Raw genomic sequence first — 18,434 nt, forward strand, 5'->3', positions numbered from 1 at the left:
GCCAAGTTGGCTAGAATTTATAGCAAAGAGAGACGCCTGGGTGGCTCAGGAGTTGAGCCCCTGCCTTTGGCCCAGGGCATGATCCTGGAGTCCTGGGATCGAGTCCCACATTGGGCTTTTTGTGGGGAGCCTGCTGCTTCTCTGCTTCTCTCTCTCTTTCTCACTGTCTGTCCGAATAAATAAGTAAATAAAATCTTTTTTAAAAATTTACAGGAAAGAATTCCAGAAAAAAGTACAGAGATAAGGCACACACACTAAATATCTGCAGAGAGTTCCCTAGAGTCTTCAGCTGAATACTGATCAGGATATGTGTATGAGGAAAGTATACAAAGTGAAGGATGAAACATTGGAAAGAAGCAGAGAGATTATTCCCCCAAGTTCACACAGGCTGATAGCAGTTTCTGTCCCCAATAGCCAGAGTGGAGAAACTGCTAATGAATGGGTTGTTTTATTGAGTAGTCAAAAAGATTATATCATTAGGGTACCAGGTTTGCTCTAGATTAAAGGCTGCTCTCATTTAACCTACCAAAGCTTAAAACTAAGCCTAGAAAGGATCAAACTATTTCCAAGTAACCTGAATTTCAGAATAAACCTCAAAAATGTGTAAAGTAGGGATCCCTGGGTGGCGCAGCGGTTTGGCGCCTGCCTTTGGCCCAGGGCGCGATCCTGGAGACCCGGGATCGAATCCCACGTCAGGCTCCTGGTGCATGGAGCCTGCTTCTCCCTCTGCCTGTATCTCTGCCTCTCTCTCTCTCTCTGTGTGACTATCATAAATAAATAAAAATTTAAAAAAAATGTGTAAAGTAGTAGAAAATATCCAGCACCCCAAAACATAAAATTCATAATGTCTGGCATCCAGTCAAAATTATTGAGAGGCAAAGATGCTGGAAAATGCAACCCAAAATGAGGAAAAACATCAATCAATAGAAACAGGCTTAGAAATGGCACAGATGTTAGAATTATTTGACAAAGATTAACATTTTTAAATATATTCTGTATTTCAAGAAGATAAAGCATAAGCCTTAAGAAGAGACTATATACATATATACATATATATGTATGTATGTATAAAGATTGAACTTCCAGAGAGGAAGAATGCACTGGATGAAATAGACATTGCAGAAGAAAAAAAATAGTAACTAGTGATCTTTAGGACAACATCAGAAGCTATTCAAAATTAAACACTGACAGAAAATAATAGTCTTTGAAAAAACAAACCATGCATGAATGAGCTGTGGGACAATATCAGGTGATCTGATATACATATTTGGAGTCTTGGGAAAGAGGAGAGTGAATGAAAAAGTATTTGAAGTCATAAAGGTTGCAGATGTTCCAAATGTGATGAAAACTATAAATTCACAAATCCAAGAAACTCAACAAATTCTGCTCAAAAAGCAGAAAAAACATGGAGAAAACCATACCAAGAAACATCATAATGAAATTGCATGAAGTCAGTGATAAAATCTTAAAAGCAGCCAGGTTGATTTTTTTTTAAGACACATTATATACAGAGAAGCAAAGATTAGAATGACAGCAGTCTTAGCATCTGAAACAGTGCAAGCTAGACAGACCTTAGAGCACTGAAAGAAAAAGAAATTGACAACCCAGAATTATATACCTAGCAAAAATATCTAAAAAAGAAAAAGAAAGAAAAAGAAAGAAAGAAAGAAAGAAAGAAAGAGAAAACAAAGACTTTTGTTTTAGACATATAAAAGCTGAAATAGTTAATCAGTAGAAAACCAGCACAAACCATTTAGAAAGGCTCAGATCTAAGTGCTACCTATAACAATTACTGCTATATAGTCTTGGACATACGTTAATTTCTCTGAAGCTTCAGATATTTATCTGTGATATGAGAAACCTATTTTGGGGATTTTTATGAGGATCAAATGAGGTAAGGAAAATAATTTACATTTGTTGAGTGTTTCCTTTGCGCCAAGCATGTGTTGTCTCATTAAAAATGGAAATACAGTATCCAATAAGAGGCCCACTGGTCTGAGATTTTTCTTATGCTATCATCTCTTCTCTTCAGTAACTGAAAAACGCGGGTTATTCTAGAATTTACCCAAATAGCTAGTCAATCAAATTCTGTTGAAGTACTTTTCCTAACTTTGTTTTCCTTTAGTTACCACCATTAAATATGCTTTAAGGTGGGAATGAACAACTCTCCTTGCTATAATAGACTCATCAGCTAATAAATCACTTTGTGAAAGGGTTAGGTATGTCCTAAGCTAAATCTAATTTTTTTCGCTTGTGTTTTGACTGCTAATGTTTTTTTTCAGTCATGTTTATTGAGGTATAATTTATATACTGTCTATGTAACTTTTATTATAAACCTATTGGATAGGGGCCATGAATGTCTTTTTAGCTTATACTTTGCCCCACTGAGTTTTTGGCACTCCATAAATGTTAAATAATATTTCTATTCAGCATTCTGCAGACAGGAAGCATATGGTAATAAATGTCAGAGCACAGGTTGAAAATCCCCCCAAAGTTGTGTGTTATATTTCTTGGAAAAGCCAGTACAGAAATTGTTGTGAATAAAACTTATTTTAAAAAGCAGTTCCCAAGCACATATTTTACTTAATGATTTTTCTCTACCCTTCTTTTACTTTATTTTCAAATTACTTTTCCTCTTCAAAACTAGTTTATTAAAAATAGTATAATTTTAATGGAGTGCTGTAAATATATATAAATGATTTTTTAGATAACATAAAGAAAAGGTAATTCTTAGTCTGAAGGGACAGCATGAGGAAATATTTAAAAGCTTAAGCAACATAAGTCTTTATGATATATTGTATGAAAAGAAATAAACAGCAGGTAGTTTTTTATTAAATATCAGCATGACTTATAAGTGTATCACTGCTACAGCTGTTGCAGACCTTATAATAGTATTAGACTTTGACTCAAAAATATTTTTCTCACCTGAGGATCTGGCACTACTTAAATATCATACTCTATTCTCAGTAAGGTAATCATTGCTTCAGAATAATGAAAGACAGGGATGCCTGGGTGACTCAGCAGTTGGGCATCTGCCTTCAGCTTGAGGTGTGATCCTGGAGACCCAGGATTAAGTCCCACATCGGGCTTCTTGCATGGAGCTTGCTTCTCCCTCTGCCTATGTCTGCCTCTCTCTTTCTGTCCTCATAAATAAATAAATAAAACCCTTTAAAAAAATAAAGAATAATGAAAGACATTGTAAATTGAAACTAAACCTGATGCCAAAAAACAAATCTTATGTGAAAAATAGTATATCCCAGTTATCTGTGTAGAAGAAATGGTTAACCATAATCAATTATGCAAAACCATTTTGAAAGTATGTATCTTTGCTCACCCTAAGATTGATGTGTTGACCACACTTCGATTTGATTTCTGTGAGGATTTTTGTTTTTATTTTTTGTTTTTAAGATTTATTTATTCATGAGAGACACACAGAGAGGCAGAGACATAGCGGTTAAGCCTACTTCTCCCTCTGCCTATGTCTCTGCCTTTCTCTTTCTGTGTCTCTCATGAATAAATAATTAAAATCTTAGAAAAAAAAAAACAAACAAACACTGCACCCTTAGTGTAGGTCTTCTGAGTCTAAACACTGTACTCTTTTTATTTTTTTTAAGATTTCCTTTTTTTTTTTTAAGTAATCTCTACACCCAATGTGGGGCTCAAACTCACACCCCAAGATCAAGAACCACAGGTTCCACTGACTAAGCCAGCCACGTGCCCCCACCCCTGTACTCTTTCCATTTGCCCCACTGACTAGTACTATCTTAAACTTAAGGCCATTTGAAGAGAGCATTATGCATCTAAATATGTATACAAATATGTGAATTTTATTTATAGAAAGATAACATTCTTAGGCTCTCACCTACACCATACCATTTAGGATTTACAGCATTGTTTCAAATTTATGGAATCAAAGTCTAATACCATTGTGAGGTCTGCAATATCTATCATAGTGACACACCTCTAGGTTAATAGTATCTGTTAGCCTAAACTATACGTAGGAGAATGCAGAGATAACATGTTGAATGGAGAGATAACAAAGTAAAAACATAACTGGTTTGGTGGCTCCATTTACCCTTGACTTTTCCCAAATCTCTGAACTCCTGTGACTTGAGTAAGAAGCATCCCCCTCCTCTCCCCTTGGAATTTTCTTCTTCTCCCGTGCTTTGGACAACAAAGTAGTTTATTTGGGATGGATGGTTTACTTTCTGTAGACAGTCAGAAGTTACCTTGCTTTGGTCCTGAGTTGAATTTTCTCCTTTTTTGTTTCATTCCATGAAGTTTCAACCTATACCAGGACCCCTCATATCTGAGATCAAAAATAGTGGTAACATTAGCAAGCAGGTAATGGTTCTAGCTGGGTTCAGTGACTTCAGGTACAGAGCAGGAAGTGCAAGGGCAAGGGCAAAAGAGAGGTAAATTTTGTTTTTAAAGCCATTTGCTAACTTCTCAAAATAACTTCATGATATGTTTAATAGGACCATAGAAAACTATCTTTCTTAACAGAAGCTAAATAATAGTTCCTACAACTAAAAAGTAAATTTTACAAAGTCAGAGGGTACAAGGTCAATATACAGAAATCTTCTGTATTTCCATATAACTAGTAAAAAACAATTGGAATTAAAATAAGAATATGGACAACTTATGATTTTAGTTTAATATTGTTTATAGATCATTCTACTTTATAAATTAAAACTGCAGTATTATCAGACAACTGCAAAAACAAAACCCAGCTTTCTCTTCAATTGAATATAAAGGAAATAGCTCTTTGATAAACACAAACATGCAACCAAGTTTCTCCTTCCTTTCTGTATAATCTGAGGATTGTGCTTTCTAATAGGGGCTTGCTAATCCCTTTAAATAGCTCGTAATGTAAGTATTCCATAGTTTTCGTTAACCATGAATTTCAGCTTCTTTTTTTTTTTTTTTAAACCTTAAAACCCATATTTGGTGGTTGTTTCACTAGCACTCTTTTAGCCTGGCCGATGAAGCAGCAAGCCTACTGCAAATCCTAAATAGATGAGAGTCTGAGGCTTTAATTATATGTCATTTTATTCACAACACTCAATTCCAGGAAGGAAAAAATGACTTTGCTGTTGTAAAAGACATATTATGTGAGTATCATTCATTGTAAACCAAAAATGATACTGTATTAGAGCACAGACAACAATGGGAACTAATTCTGAAAATGTGACCTGTCTAGGAAACTGAATAATAGTGAAAGTTATCAAAATGGAAAGAAGTGTTAATGTGAAATCCAGCCTTCTCAGAAATACTCTTTCCTGGCCTGTTTGGTTTTGCTTTTGTTGCTTGTCATGCATGAATGAAAGTGCTATACTCTCAGGAGAGCAGGAAAGCCTCTGTCGGTTGTTTATTTCCTTAATCCCTCCTCCTTTGTGATTTTTGATGTCAGATCTAAAATGGAAAGCCTGTAAATATAATGATTATAACATGGATAATCACCTGCATTAGGAACCGCCCTGCTTCTCTATTCTAACCCTAGCTGTTCTCCACACGTCACATCCACTCTGCAGTTGGATTTTAACCTGACTGTTTCATTAGATTTGTGAACTCAGTACGTGGCGCCCTGGGGCAGCACAGATGGGGACGTGCTTGTTTTCTTTTCTCACTTTTACTGCAAAGACACACTAAAAAGTCCTTTTCAATTTAGTATTATCAGTTCACTTGGAATTAACCCTGATATTTGGAACCTGCCTTACTCTTCTGCCAACCGTCTATACCCCTTTTTGCTTCCCTACTTTCAGACCTAATGCCTTTTCTTTCTGTCCCTCCATGCAGTGAATCTGAGGACTAAAATTCTGGTTAAAATTCTTACTAGGTCAAACTGTCCCCCTATGTTGTTGTGTTATTTGTTTTGCTGGGAGGGAAAAATAAATGTTGTTTCATCATTGTATCTACAAACACCTTCAGATCAGAGGTTAGCTGTGGGAAAGTCTACGGTGATGTGAGCCAGCTGCCTTCTCTAATGGAGTGACTGGGGGCACCAGCTCAAGATCAAAAGAAGGTGGGAGGAAGTCAGGAGATAAGATCTTAGCTTTTCAATGGTAGGGCACAGCTCTGCAAACCTGTATGAGGGGGCGCTAAGATAAAAAATTGAGTTGACTTTTCTTCAGCATGTCCTTCCTCAATCAGAAATATATTGGTGCTTCAAATAGTTTACAGATGTGCAAGTGTCCTAGGGCCTGGTTTCCTTAAAGAATAATGATCTGACATTTATAAATGTGTCTTCTTGCAATTAGTCCGTTCCACTGTACCATAATACATCAAAGTTAATTGCTTCTTATATCTGTGTGAGCATAACTGGACCTTAAAAAAGCATTTTAACTACTGTATGTTGAATTTTGAGTTTTTATGTCTTAGTGTGAGTTTTCATCATACTGATTCTTCATATTAATTTTGTCTTATAGTTCTCTGGGCTTCTTTCTTGCCTCTGATGAAGCTCTATATAAATAAGCTAGCAGAGCTTTTCAGTTATCTTTTTTTAGAGGAATTTATTTATTTATTTATTTATTTATTTATTTAAGAGAGAGGGAGAGAGAGCATGCATGAGCATGGGGGATGGGAGCAAAGAGAAGCAGACACTCCACCAAGCAGGAAGCCCGACATGGGGCTGGATCCCAGGACTCTGACATCATGACCCGAGCCAAAGGCAGACACTCAACCGACTGAGCCTTCTAGGCACCCCATCAGTTATCTTTTTGATGTAAGAATTAGCTTGATCAATTCTTGGGTTGGGCAGCTTGGAAAAATATTACATTGATATCTTTTGAGACTTACTCTTTTCCTTCAAATCCAGGCCAGCAAGTATTATTGACTATATGGTGTACGAAGTTCTATTATAAGTAAATTGTCAAAGAGGCCAACGTTGGGCAGCCCGGGTGGCCTAGCGGTTTAGCGCCACCTTCAGCCCAAGGTGTGATCCTGAAGACCCTGGATGGAGTCCCATGTCAGACTCCCTGCATGGAGCCTGCTTCTCCCTCTGTCTGTGTCTCTGCCTCTCTCTGTGTGTCTCTCATGAATAAATAAAATCTTAAAAAAAAAAAAAAAGGCCAACCTTGCATACACCAATTGTTAAGATCATAACTCCGTTTTTCATTAATCTGTATCACCAAGGCTAACTCTATCAACGTTTGCTAGTGAACAGCCTAAGGAATTGTACTTTCAGCTTATCTCTTTCTATTAACTTCAGGGTTTAGCTGTAATCATCCATTTTGACTTTTTCAAGCCCTCTCACAAGGGGTCTTTAAATCTATATGTCATTAATATATTGGACCATAAGCACATACATACTTCTTTCCCCAGTGTTTTCCTTAACACGTAGATAGTACCCAAATTTGTGCTGGAGACACTGACTTACTTTCTGCCTTACATGGTTTGGTGCGGCAGTCGTTTCAGTTGAGTTGGATCTGCTCACTACTCAGGCTCAAATCCCATCCTTCTATTAATATCTCTTGGCAAAGATAATTTTGGAGGAATGTAAGTTAAGATGTAGAGGCTCTTGACAGTTGTCTGCAGTATTTTTTTTTTTTTTTCATTTTCGAGAGGGAAGTTTAGTTGAAAAGTATTATTGCTTCTATTTTCTGTATCAGTCCTAAAATTAAAATATATGCAGAAAGTATAAAAAGGGAAAGGATCTGGTTACACAGATGTGTTTTTTATCATTTGATAGTCTGTTTTAAGAGCATTAGTAGATATGGTAATGTTCATCAAATTGTGCCCTTAAGATATTTAGGAACCTAGAAAAACATTGTGAACTTAAAGTTTTTAACTAGGGGTGCCTGGGCAGCTCAGTTGTTTAAGAGTCTGACTCTTAATTTCAAGTCAGGTCATGATCTCAGGGTCATGAGATCCAGCCCCATGTCAGGTTCCACACTCAGGGTGGAGTCTGCTTGAGATTCTCTCTCCCTCTGCCCTTCCCTGCTCTCACACACACACACTCTATCTCTAAAATAAATAGATAAAATCTTTTAAAAACAAAATAAAAATTAAAATGTTAACTATTCTTTAATGTTCATCTTCTGTTACCCTGTCATCTATATAAAAGAGAAATTGGGGAGGAGGAAGATCATGTGCTATAAAAGTTTTCAAACAAAAATTAAAAAAAAAAAAGTTTTCACACAGACAAAATAGAAATACTAAATGCATCTAGATTTTTATTTTTTTTAGGAAAACATCTCCCAAATCTGACTATGTAATTCTGAACAACCTCAGTGAGAAAGAAAAAATGGGAGAATAGCAAATATCCCAAAAAGTGGCACAATTTTTAGCTCCATGAAACACTTAGGTTGGAAAAAAAAGCAACAAAATACAAATTTAAAATGTGCATCAAATAATAAAGACAATGCTAACAGGCAAATGATATGACAATATCTTGAAAATTTCAGTGATAAAATACATCTAGATTTAATAGTTGGTAACATTTTGCTATTTTTACTTCACTTTAATTTTTTAAGTATTCTAAAGTAAATTACATTATCATGCCATTTTATCCCTAAATACTTCAGAAGAAGCTTCTAAAATTAAGAACATTTACCTTATCAAATTACTAATTCCTAATGTTATCTCAATCCTGTTTCTTAATCAAATTTATCTGATTGTCCCAAAATGATGTCTTTCTTAGATGGTTTGTTAAAAACAGGATTCAGTTAAGGTCTGTACATTGCTCTTTGTCATTTTTCCCTTCCCCAAGTTATCATGACATTGATTTATTGAAGAGACCAAGCTGTTTGTCCTGTAGAATGTCCTACTTTATGGATTTGTCCATTTATTTTCTCATTGTACCATTTAACTTGTTCTCCTATCCTCTATATTTTCTGTAGACTGCCAGCTATATGAATTAAAGTTTTGATTAATTAATGTTAAAAATGTGGTCAGAAAACTTTATAGATGGAGTGTGTCCTTTATATTGTATCATAATGGAAGGCACAGAATATTTGGTGATTCCAGTATTAATGATGAAATCTGATAGATCGATCACTGGGTTATAGGTGATGACAGCTTGATCCTTCCATTATAAAGTTATACTTTGCTCCTCGTGACCGGCATATAATCTCTGATATTTTGATTCCATGAAATACTCAGCTTCCCATCATCCTTTCACCTAATAAAGTTAGCATCCATTGATGATCCTTGCCTGAATAAATTTCATTAGGGATTGCAAAATGGTGATTTTCTGACTCTATACATTTATTAGCAGACATTCTTCTCTGCAGAAGAGCTTTCTGAAAGGTATTGTTTCAATTAAAAACATAACCACCAGTATGTTCCTTAGGTTTCAAATGATTGTCTTTCTTTGCTGAGGTCAAAACACCTGAACTCACTGTGACAGCTACAGTAAAAACATGCACTACATCTTCTTTATTCCAACTTGTGAAGTGTGTTGACATTATGCTGCCTTTTTTTCATGCCAAGGGAAAAAAATCTTTTTTAGTGTAAGAATAAAAATTGAACTATGTGGGTATATTGAGATAATTGTGTAAAAAGAAGACTGTTTGAATGAGTTTCAAAATGGATTATTTCTTCATTACCTAGCACTTTATAATTAACTGTTCTTTTTTTTTTTATTTCAGGAAGCTGCCACTTTTGCTAGAGAGCAAGGCTTTGAGGTGAGTTAACCCACAATTGCACACTAAACAGATCCTAAAGGTTTTTTCTAGCTGATAATGAAGTTCTTTTGGACAGTGATTGATGTGCTATTATACTCTCAGAGCCTCGCAGCAGTTGCCATGGAAACTTGGCAGTCGTCATGGTTTCTTTGTTCTGCCAGCACAGTGTTATGACGCACTCTGCTAGGTCTGCACCCAACATCGCCTACAGATGTTATTTATTGAATTTTGAAAAGCCTCTTGGGAAGCCAAGAGGTTGGGCACGGTTTCAAGCTGCCTCTGCAGATATGGGGCCTGTCAGTTTGTTCAGTTAAAAAGCTACCTCATTAGCTGTATTACATTTCATAAGGATTCACTGCTAAAGCAGTGGTGGAGCAAGACTAAATAGTGAAATATAATGTCATTTAAATAATTTCACCCCTACCACATGTAGATTATCATTATGCAAATTAATTTCCAAAAGGTTGTACTTAACAGTTGTTATGAACTGATTAATCTAAATCCTGCTCATATAAACTTCCTATTTTAATCTTTTTTTTTTCATCTCCATCTCTCCTTTTTTTTTTTTTTTTGGATCACATGAAACATATATAAATCTTCTGAAACCAAATATCAATAATTGGCTTTAGTTTCCAAGTCCTAATTCTGTTTTCCTAGTGGAAGTATTAGTTGTCAAGATTCAAAACTCCATGTGGTTGTTGTTGGCAAAATTAGGACAACAGACAAGACCATGATTTTATCTATATAATATCCATCTTCTAGTTGATTGTTAGAAAACACTGACTCTAATCTGAGCCCAGGTAACTGACACAGAATTCATAAACTGAGTTTATAAGTTTTATAAGCATCATATTTATTGAGGCAGAACTATGGAGAATGCTGTGTTCTGTACAGCAACTTACAATGTTGCGTGGTAGTAATTTTTAAAAATTAAACTGAGTAGAGCTGGAATATAGAAATTCTTTCTTTACTTACATGCTCAGTATTGTCTACCATCTAGAGAATCTGTGAGCATTGATTAGATATATCAGTAAGCTAACTTTGAACTCTTTAGAGAAAAGTGTTGTATGAATTTGTGATGGAACTATTATTTAAATGTACTAAAGACAGATTCATTATCGAGCAACAAAGTAAAATACATGTGCATGTTACCCATGTCATAGGACTTGACAACCAGATATAAAGCTTCCTCTTCTTGGAGGAAGACAATAGCTTGTGTTATAAGTATTCTATGAAAAAAGCTAGATCCTATGAAAAAACCATATCAGGCAGGAAAGCTTGCCTCAAAATACTTGATTATTAGAACTCTGATAGCTTCTTGGGAGTTTTCTTTTTTGGTTTTAATATATTCTTATAAATACAGGGTTGAGTCACATGTAGAAAGAATAAAGATTTCCGAGTATTTTTTTTTATCTAATTTAAGTTTCACTTTGTAATTTCCCAAACTGGCAATTGGTATTCACAAGTAGATATACTCAGGGTAATATTCAATTTAAACATTAAATGTTTGATCATGAAAATATAAGTAAATGTTTTCAGTCATGTCTTAAAATTTCACTAATGTTAAGTTTTAATATTAACAATTGATATTCTCTTTTGTTACATCAATATTTTCCTAGATAAAAGCTAGTAAAATGTAAATTTATAGCTTGTTTTCAGTGTTACCATTAAAAAAACGTATTTTAGTTCTAGAAAATAACTGGTTTTGTATATGCTTAGAAATATAACATGTTGCATAACAAATGATCATGATTCTGTAGTACCTGCAGATAATAATTTTTAAATAGTTTATTAAGCCTAATTCATACTTTTATTGACCACTTGAGCTACATGCTTTGAATATGCTTGGTTTAAATTCAGTCTTAGCAACAAACTACTTTTTCTATTTTCTACTAAGTGGCACCATATTAACCTATCCATTAGTTCTTATTTACTGATTCTAGATTTTTTTTAACCATAAATCTGCCATAATTGATTACAGCATATAAACAAAGTGATGATATTCATAATAGTATGTCTTATTACATTCTAACATAGCAAAACTACTCTTGGTGATGCTGACAGTGATATGTTAGATTAGGTAAAGCATACCATGTCTTGATGTGTCCCTTCGTGAATTCCCTAAAATACTACAAGCATTGAAGTATATATAAGAGCCGTGAGTAGAATATTTTTATTAATCCATATATGGAATGTTATCTAGAGGAATTCAATGATTTTAAAAGGTCATTAACGTTTCCTTAGCCCATTAGACAGTAATAGGAAAGCCTAAGTTTAAATTTGGTGTTTTTAAATAATCAAACAAGAAAAAATCACTTTATCTTAATGGTTTAATACCTATTGAAATGTGTTAATGCTCTCAGATCTACTGTGACAAACTAGACAAAATCTGCATTTTATCCCTCTCAACCTTAATTTTGCCTCTAAATTGGGGCATGAATGAGGAAAGAAATGAGAAGATTAAAAAGAAAGGTGAGCATTTTTTTTCTTTCCACCAGCTCTGCTGTCCTACCCTCATTTTCTATTATAAATCCCAATCAGTTCCCAAAGCCACTGAGTATTGCCACTAGTGATATGTCTGTTAACAGACCAGTCCAAATGCCTCTAAAAATACCAGTGTTTATTCATCAGGAAATATCTTCAGTGGTATTGTTTATGATATTCTGGTTAGCTTCTCTGCAAATTTTAGATAATCTTTCTTTTAAAAAAAATATTTAATCTTTAAAATGAATTGGGCAATTTTCAGTAAGAAGAGGCAGCTTAGGAGGGCACTGGAGAATGAGATAAAAACTGGAGCTGGGCAGAGCACAAAGCAGGAGAGGATATATATATATATATGTGTGTGTGTGTGTGTATATATATATATATAATAGAAAATTGCATAGTGCCTGATTTAAATGACAGACCTGCTAAGAATTTAAAGTGACAATTCTTGAGGTAAAAAGTTTCATGAGGCCTTTTATTATTCTGTAAAATCAGTTCAGACTGCAGTGTGTTTTTAAATCAACTTTATCTTGAACTGAACCGATTAAAGGTTTGTATTTTTAGAACCTAAATAAAAATAAGGTTACTTAAAAATGTTTCATTATGAAACCTTTTAAAAAGCTGTATTGAAAATTGATTTATTAAATAAAGAAAATATCTCCGTAAACCTAAATATAATATACTTTGTATATTCTTTGTGCAATGGACTCTGCCAAATGATGAAGATAATTCAAACCTTCTCTACTGGGTCATTTATTCAGTTTTACTCCAAGCAACGAATCTTAATTTATTTTAGATCTCTAAGATATATTACTTCTGACCATCAAGGAAACAAAGCAGTCCTTTTCCCAACTTTCCCCCATAGCCCCTGACTCTAACCAGAGGATCCTGGACTTGAAATCTTTCTCTGACCATTGATGACTCTATCATCTCATACCACTGAGACAGAAAGTATTGAATTGTGCTATCCAGTATGGCATCCATTAGCCACATACAACTATTTAAATTCAAATTAATTAAAATTAAATTTAAAAAATGTTTTTTAATTAAATAAAATTTAAAACTCAGTTCCTAAATCTCAGTGGGCACATTTCAAGTGTATGTATGTACATAGCTAGGGACTACCATATTGGACTACGCATATATAGAACATATCCATCATCACAAAAATTCCATTGATCAACACTGGATAGAAAGTCCACAGAGTGTTCAGGAGATATTGATTCCCAAAGTAGTCTCTGAGATTTTTCTAAGGTTCTTGTGTTCCTCACAAATACAAAGAATACAATGAATGATCACCCAGAGTTTCTGGAAATAAGACACTATGTTAGGTCCTGCTGGCTAAGAGAATACAATGCTGCTTTTCTAGGTGACCGAGTCCCAAAAGAAGACTGTTTTTTTTAAAAGAGTAGGTTAACAGAAAGAGAAAGGTCATCTTTTAACTCTCTTCATTTAATCATTTATTCATTCAGTAAATATTTACTAAGCACTAACTCTGTACCTGACACTTTGATGGACCCTGAAACAAGACAGAAATGACCAGAAAATATACTGTGAAAGAGAATGTGGGAGAGGTTTCTATGTTTTAAATACAGTAGTCATGGAATGACTCTCTGAGGAAAGTAAAACTTGAAAAATATGGATATCTAGCATTGACAGAAAAAAGCAAAGCAAACAACAGGGAAACAAATTTCAAACAGAGAAAACAAGAGTACACAGGCCCCCAAAGGAGAAAGAGCGTAATGTACTGTGAACTCCAAGAACTGACAAAAGGCCAATGTGACTGGAATGAAGTAAGTGAGGAGGAGGTGGTAGGAGATAAGACTGGGGACTGACACGTCATGTGAACACCATAATTATTACAGGAGTTTCTATTTGGAAAACAAAAGAATGTGATATGGTTAAGTGAGGCAATGTGTGGGAACACCACAATTGCTATTCCATAGGAATAGGTAGATTATACAGTATTAACATTTGTATCATCAGCTTGTTAAAAATGGAATGAAGAGAGTGTATTCTTTAATTTGGAAGACAATGCTAAATTTAAGGTGTGTGATCACCAGTGACAATAAAAGCATAATTTAACATTTATAAAATGCTTCACAGTTGATAAAACCTTTCCAACATATCATTAATGCATTTAATACTCATACAAACCTTTTGGGAGTTAGCATGTTATGCCTTATCAGTTCAACAGATAAAAAATAGGTTCCATGACTTGTTCAAGGTCACACATAGCTAATACATCTGGAGCCAGAACCAGAGCCAGCTCTTTAAGTCTCGTACTCTTTATAAACTACACTTATTTCTTTCTTTCTCACATCCTAACATATTGGAGGAGGAGATTTGATTTCCAAATGACCTTGGAAATGAGAAATATCTTGGAAGTCAAAAATTGAGAATCACTAGGGTAATATACAAGCCAGAATAATTAAGGGAGGCGGGGAGCAAACTTAAATACAAGATCAGCAATGATTTGTGCATGTGGCAGAAAAATTATTTCAGTTCAACATGCTATAGTCTTGTGATAACAGAAAGCACACTGCCGGAATTCAAAAAAGCAGTACAATCTGCAGATAGCATGGAATATCCGTTAAGAGTGTAATTTCTGGAGTCAGACTCTGTGGGTGCTAGCCCTGCCTGGCACTAGCACTTAGTATCTTTATGGTCTTAGGAAGCTTCTTAACCTCTCTGTGACTCAGTTTATTCACCTACAGAATAAGGATATGGTAATAATACCCACCGCCTATAGAAATTAAGTTTAGTGAGTACTTTAGAGTTACATACATGGCTCATAGCTAAATTGTATGAGCTTTCTTCTACTCCTCCCCCCCTTTTCCTTTCTCTCCTCCCTTATTAGATACCATAATTGAATTCCCAATACACAAAACTCTTGAGGCCCTTTTTAGAGATTTGGGGGCAACCTCAGGATATAACAGTTTTGGAGAGTATTAAAATGATGGTCATTAGAGGAAAGAAATTAATATTTATTAACTATTTAGCATGTGCTAAATATTGCATTAAGCTCTTTCACTTACCTTCTCTTCTTTCTTCACAACAATTATGTTCAACTTTTTATTTTGAAATAATTTTACACTAAGAAAATTAGCAAAAATAGTACACTTAGCCTTCCCTAATGTAACATTTTACACAAATAAAGGTATAATTATCCAAACAAAGAAGTTAGCATTAATATGATACCAGTAACTAAACTACAGTTTTTATTCTGATTTCACCAATTTCTCCTTAATTTCCTTTTTCTGATCCAGAATCTAATCCAGGAAAACAAATTGCATTTATCTGTTATGTCTCCTTAGTTTCTTCCTATCTGTGACAGTTTCTCATTCTTTCCTTGTTCATGATCTTGATCCTTTTGAAGAGTACTTGTCAGGGCACCTGGGTGGTTTAGTCAGTTATGCATCTGCCTTCAACTAGTGTTGTGATCTCAGAGTCGAGCCCCACAATGGACTCCCTGCTCTGCAGGGAGCCTGCTTCTCCCTCTCCAACTCCCTCTGTTTGAAATAAATAAATAAATCTTTTTTAAAAAAAGAATATTTGTCAATCATTTTATAGGATGCCCCTCAATTTGACTTTTTCAGATATTTTCTGTTATTTAAGTTGAGGTTATGCATTTTTGCCAGAAATACCACATAAGTGATTTTCTCTTCTAGTGTATCGTATCAGGGACATAGATGACATCCCATGCCTTAATGTTGATGATGTTAACTTTCATCACTGGGTTAAGGTGGTGTATGCCAGCTTATTTTTTGTAATGTTTTGCTTTCTTATTGTATTTAATAAATATCTTGGGGACGATATTTGAGGACTATGCAAATATCTCATTTCACCTACTAATCTGTAATGAGAAGTATCTTAGAGGAGATACTTTGAGACTATGCAAATATCCGGATTCTCTTCAAACTTTTGCCCACTAATTTTGGCATATTTCTTTCCCAATGTCATTTTTTCAAAATATTTATTTGAGAGAGAGAGCGCGCGCACGGAAGGGAGAAAGTCTTTAAAGCAGACTCTGCTCAGAGCATGGAGCCTGAGGCAGGGCTCAATCCCATGACCCTGAGATCACAACCTGAGCTGAAACTAAGAAAAAAAAAAAAAAAAGAAATGACTGTGCCCCCAGGCATCCCCAAATGTCTTTCAACATAATTATTTTCTTAGTTTTGTAGATAAGGAAATGGACCCTCGTAGAGGTTTATTTACCTCCTCAAATAGCAGAAATCCAGGTGTGTCACACTCTCAAGTCTCCTGTAATTTCATAATTCTGTTAAGTGTTAGCCCAAGTATAAGGAAGAAGAGTCTACAGAGAGATGGAGGTAGCAGCAGAACTAGAAATATGTAACTTTGAGAAGACAAAATGGAGATTTTAAGAAAAGATTCCATACTAGATGGGGATCAACTATTGAGGCCAAAGCAATGGCTTCTCAAAGACATAGTAAGAAATTTAAATTTGGTGTTCACTGACAGTGATCCCCGAGTAACAAAGGAGTTTTGTATGAACTGTGGATATGGATACAACTAGAATAAAGCTTAACCATTCTGTAAAGATTTGTGTTTTATATTTGGGAAGTTTATTTCAATCTTGAATTGCCATTTTTGTAAGATTTCATTTGAGAGATAAGATAGGTTTCTTTGAGGGATGCCTCGGGGGCTCAGCGGTTTAGCACCTGCCTTCAGTCCAGGGCGTAATCCTGGAGTCTCGGGATCGAGTCCTGCATCCGGCTCCCTGCTTGGAGCCTGCTTCTCCCTCTGCCTGTGTCTCTGCCTCTCTCTCTCTCTCTCTCTCTCTCTGTGTGTGTGTGTCTCATGAATAAATAAATGATCTTTAAAAAAAAGAAGAAGAAGGAGGAGAAGAAGAAGAAGAAGAAGAAGAAGAAGAAGAAGAAGAAGAAGAAGAAGAAGAAGAAGGTTTTCTTTGATTAGATTACCAAAATTCCCATTAAAAAATATATCTTACCACTGGCTTGGTAAAAGACAACCATGAATTTTCATTCTTAAATAATTCCTTATAACACATTGAAGAAAGACCTCTATTTTAAAAATATCCACTACATGCAATGGTATTCTGTTCCCAAGTTGATAAAATGAATGTGTTTCTGGGCTTTACCCCTTTATCTTTATTAAATAGGAACTGTACTCAATCATAAGCAAAATGCTGACAGTTGTGAAACTTAAGTGTGGTAAGGAAATTGGGAAAATATATGTCAGTCATTTTAATTTAATATATATGTTTATTTGAGAGAATGAAAATATCATCATTATGTGACTTCTTTTAATTTTAATTTTCTTTTTGGGGGGGGTCCTTTCAGCTGTTACTAGTCATTTCTAATAGTTTTTCCCTAAAGAATTTCTTTTCTCATATTATCAGGCTTAGTTTTGTTCTAAAATGAACAACACAAAGAAATACTCAGCATGTTTGAAAGGTCAGCAGCATTGTCTTAACCACACATGGCTATTCTTTTCAGAAACAACGGTTGTCTAGAATCATCATGTTAGGTATAGTAGAAGCTTAGCTTCATTTATCATCTGGAATTTCTTAAGTATGTAGTGAACAAACAGCATACAAATATTTCACTAAAGATTTTCATACCTTTAAAAATATCATAGTTTCTGATGTTCTTTGTAACCATTATGATTTGTCTACCTCTGTTCTAATTAAACATCTTGATACCACTCAGATATATTTCTCCTCTGGTATGTGTTACTCTCTCCATAACTCTTTAAAACTACACAGTGATACACTACCAGTAAAGCCCAAACTATGGATGGATTAGGGGCCCACTGAATTCAGACATGGATTTTTAAATTATCTAAAATAGTTGAAAAGATGATTCTAAAAACCCTACTGATAATAGCTCAAGAATTAGATTTCAAGTCAGAACATTTATGATGTAAACTTCATGTTCTATATGATCTGACAAGTAGTATCAAGTTCCTAGACTTAGTTTGGATTTTTTTTACCTTTAATCTTTTTTTTTTTTTTTAAGATTTTATTTACTTATTCATGAGAGACACAGAGAAAGAGAGGCAGAGACACAGGCAGAGGGAGAAGCAGGCTCCCCACAGGGAGCCCAATGTGGGACTCAATCCCAGGACTCCAGGATCACGCCCTGAACCAAAGGCAGATGCTCAACCACTGAGCTACCCAGGCATCCCTACCTTTATCTTTTTTATTTTTTTTCCTTTATCTTTTTTAAATAAAATAAAGTCTGTAGGAAACAGCATCTCTTTCTCTCATTTTAGAACTTGGAAAAATTTGGCAGTTTAGTAACATTATTTCCATTGTCAGCATAATTCTCTAAACCTCTA

At 34.8% G+C, this 18,434-nt stretch overlaps 1 protein-coding gene across 9 annotated transcripts in view; it reads left to right on the plus strand.

Annotated features, from left to right (window-relative positions):
* Positions 1-18,434, plus strand: part of ADK (adenosine kinase) — a 494,813-nt gene that overhangs the window by 388,472 nt on the left and 87,907 nt on the right. For all 9 annotated transcript variants that reach the window (XM_026005029.2, XM_072756311.1, XM_072756308.1 and 6 more), the window contains one exon: positions 9,591-9,626. In XM_026005029.2, coding sequence (XP_025860814.1) covers positions 9,591-9,626 — 36 coding nt within the window. The remainder of the gene's footprint in view (positions 1-9,590; positions 9,627-18,434) is intronic.

This window comes from Vulpes vulpes, chromosome 4 (assembly GCF_048418805.1).
Source record: "Vulpes vulpes isolate BD-2025 chromosome 4, VulVul3, whole genome shotgun sequence".
Taxonomy (NCBI): domain Eukaryota; kingdom Metazoa; phylum Chordata; class Mammalia; order Carnivora; family Canidae; genus Vulpes; species Vulpes vulpes.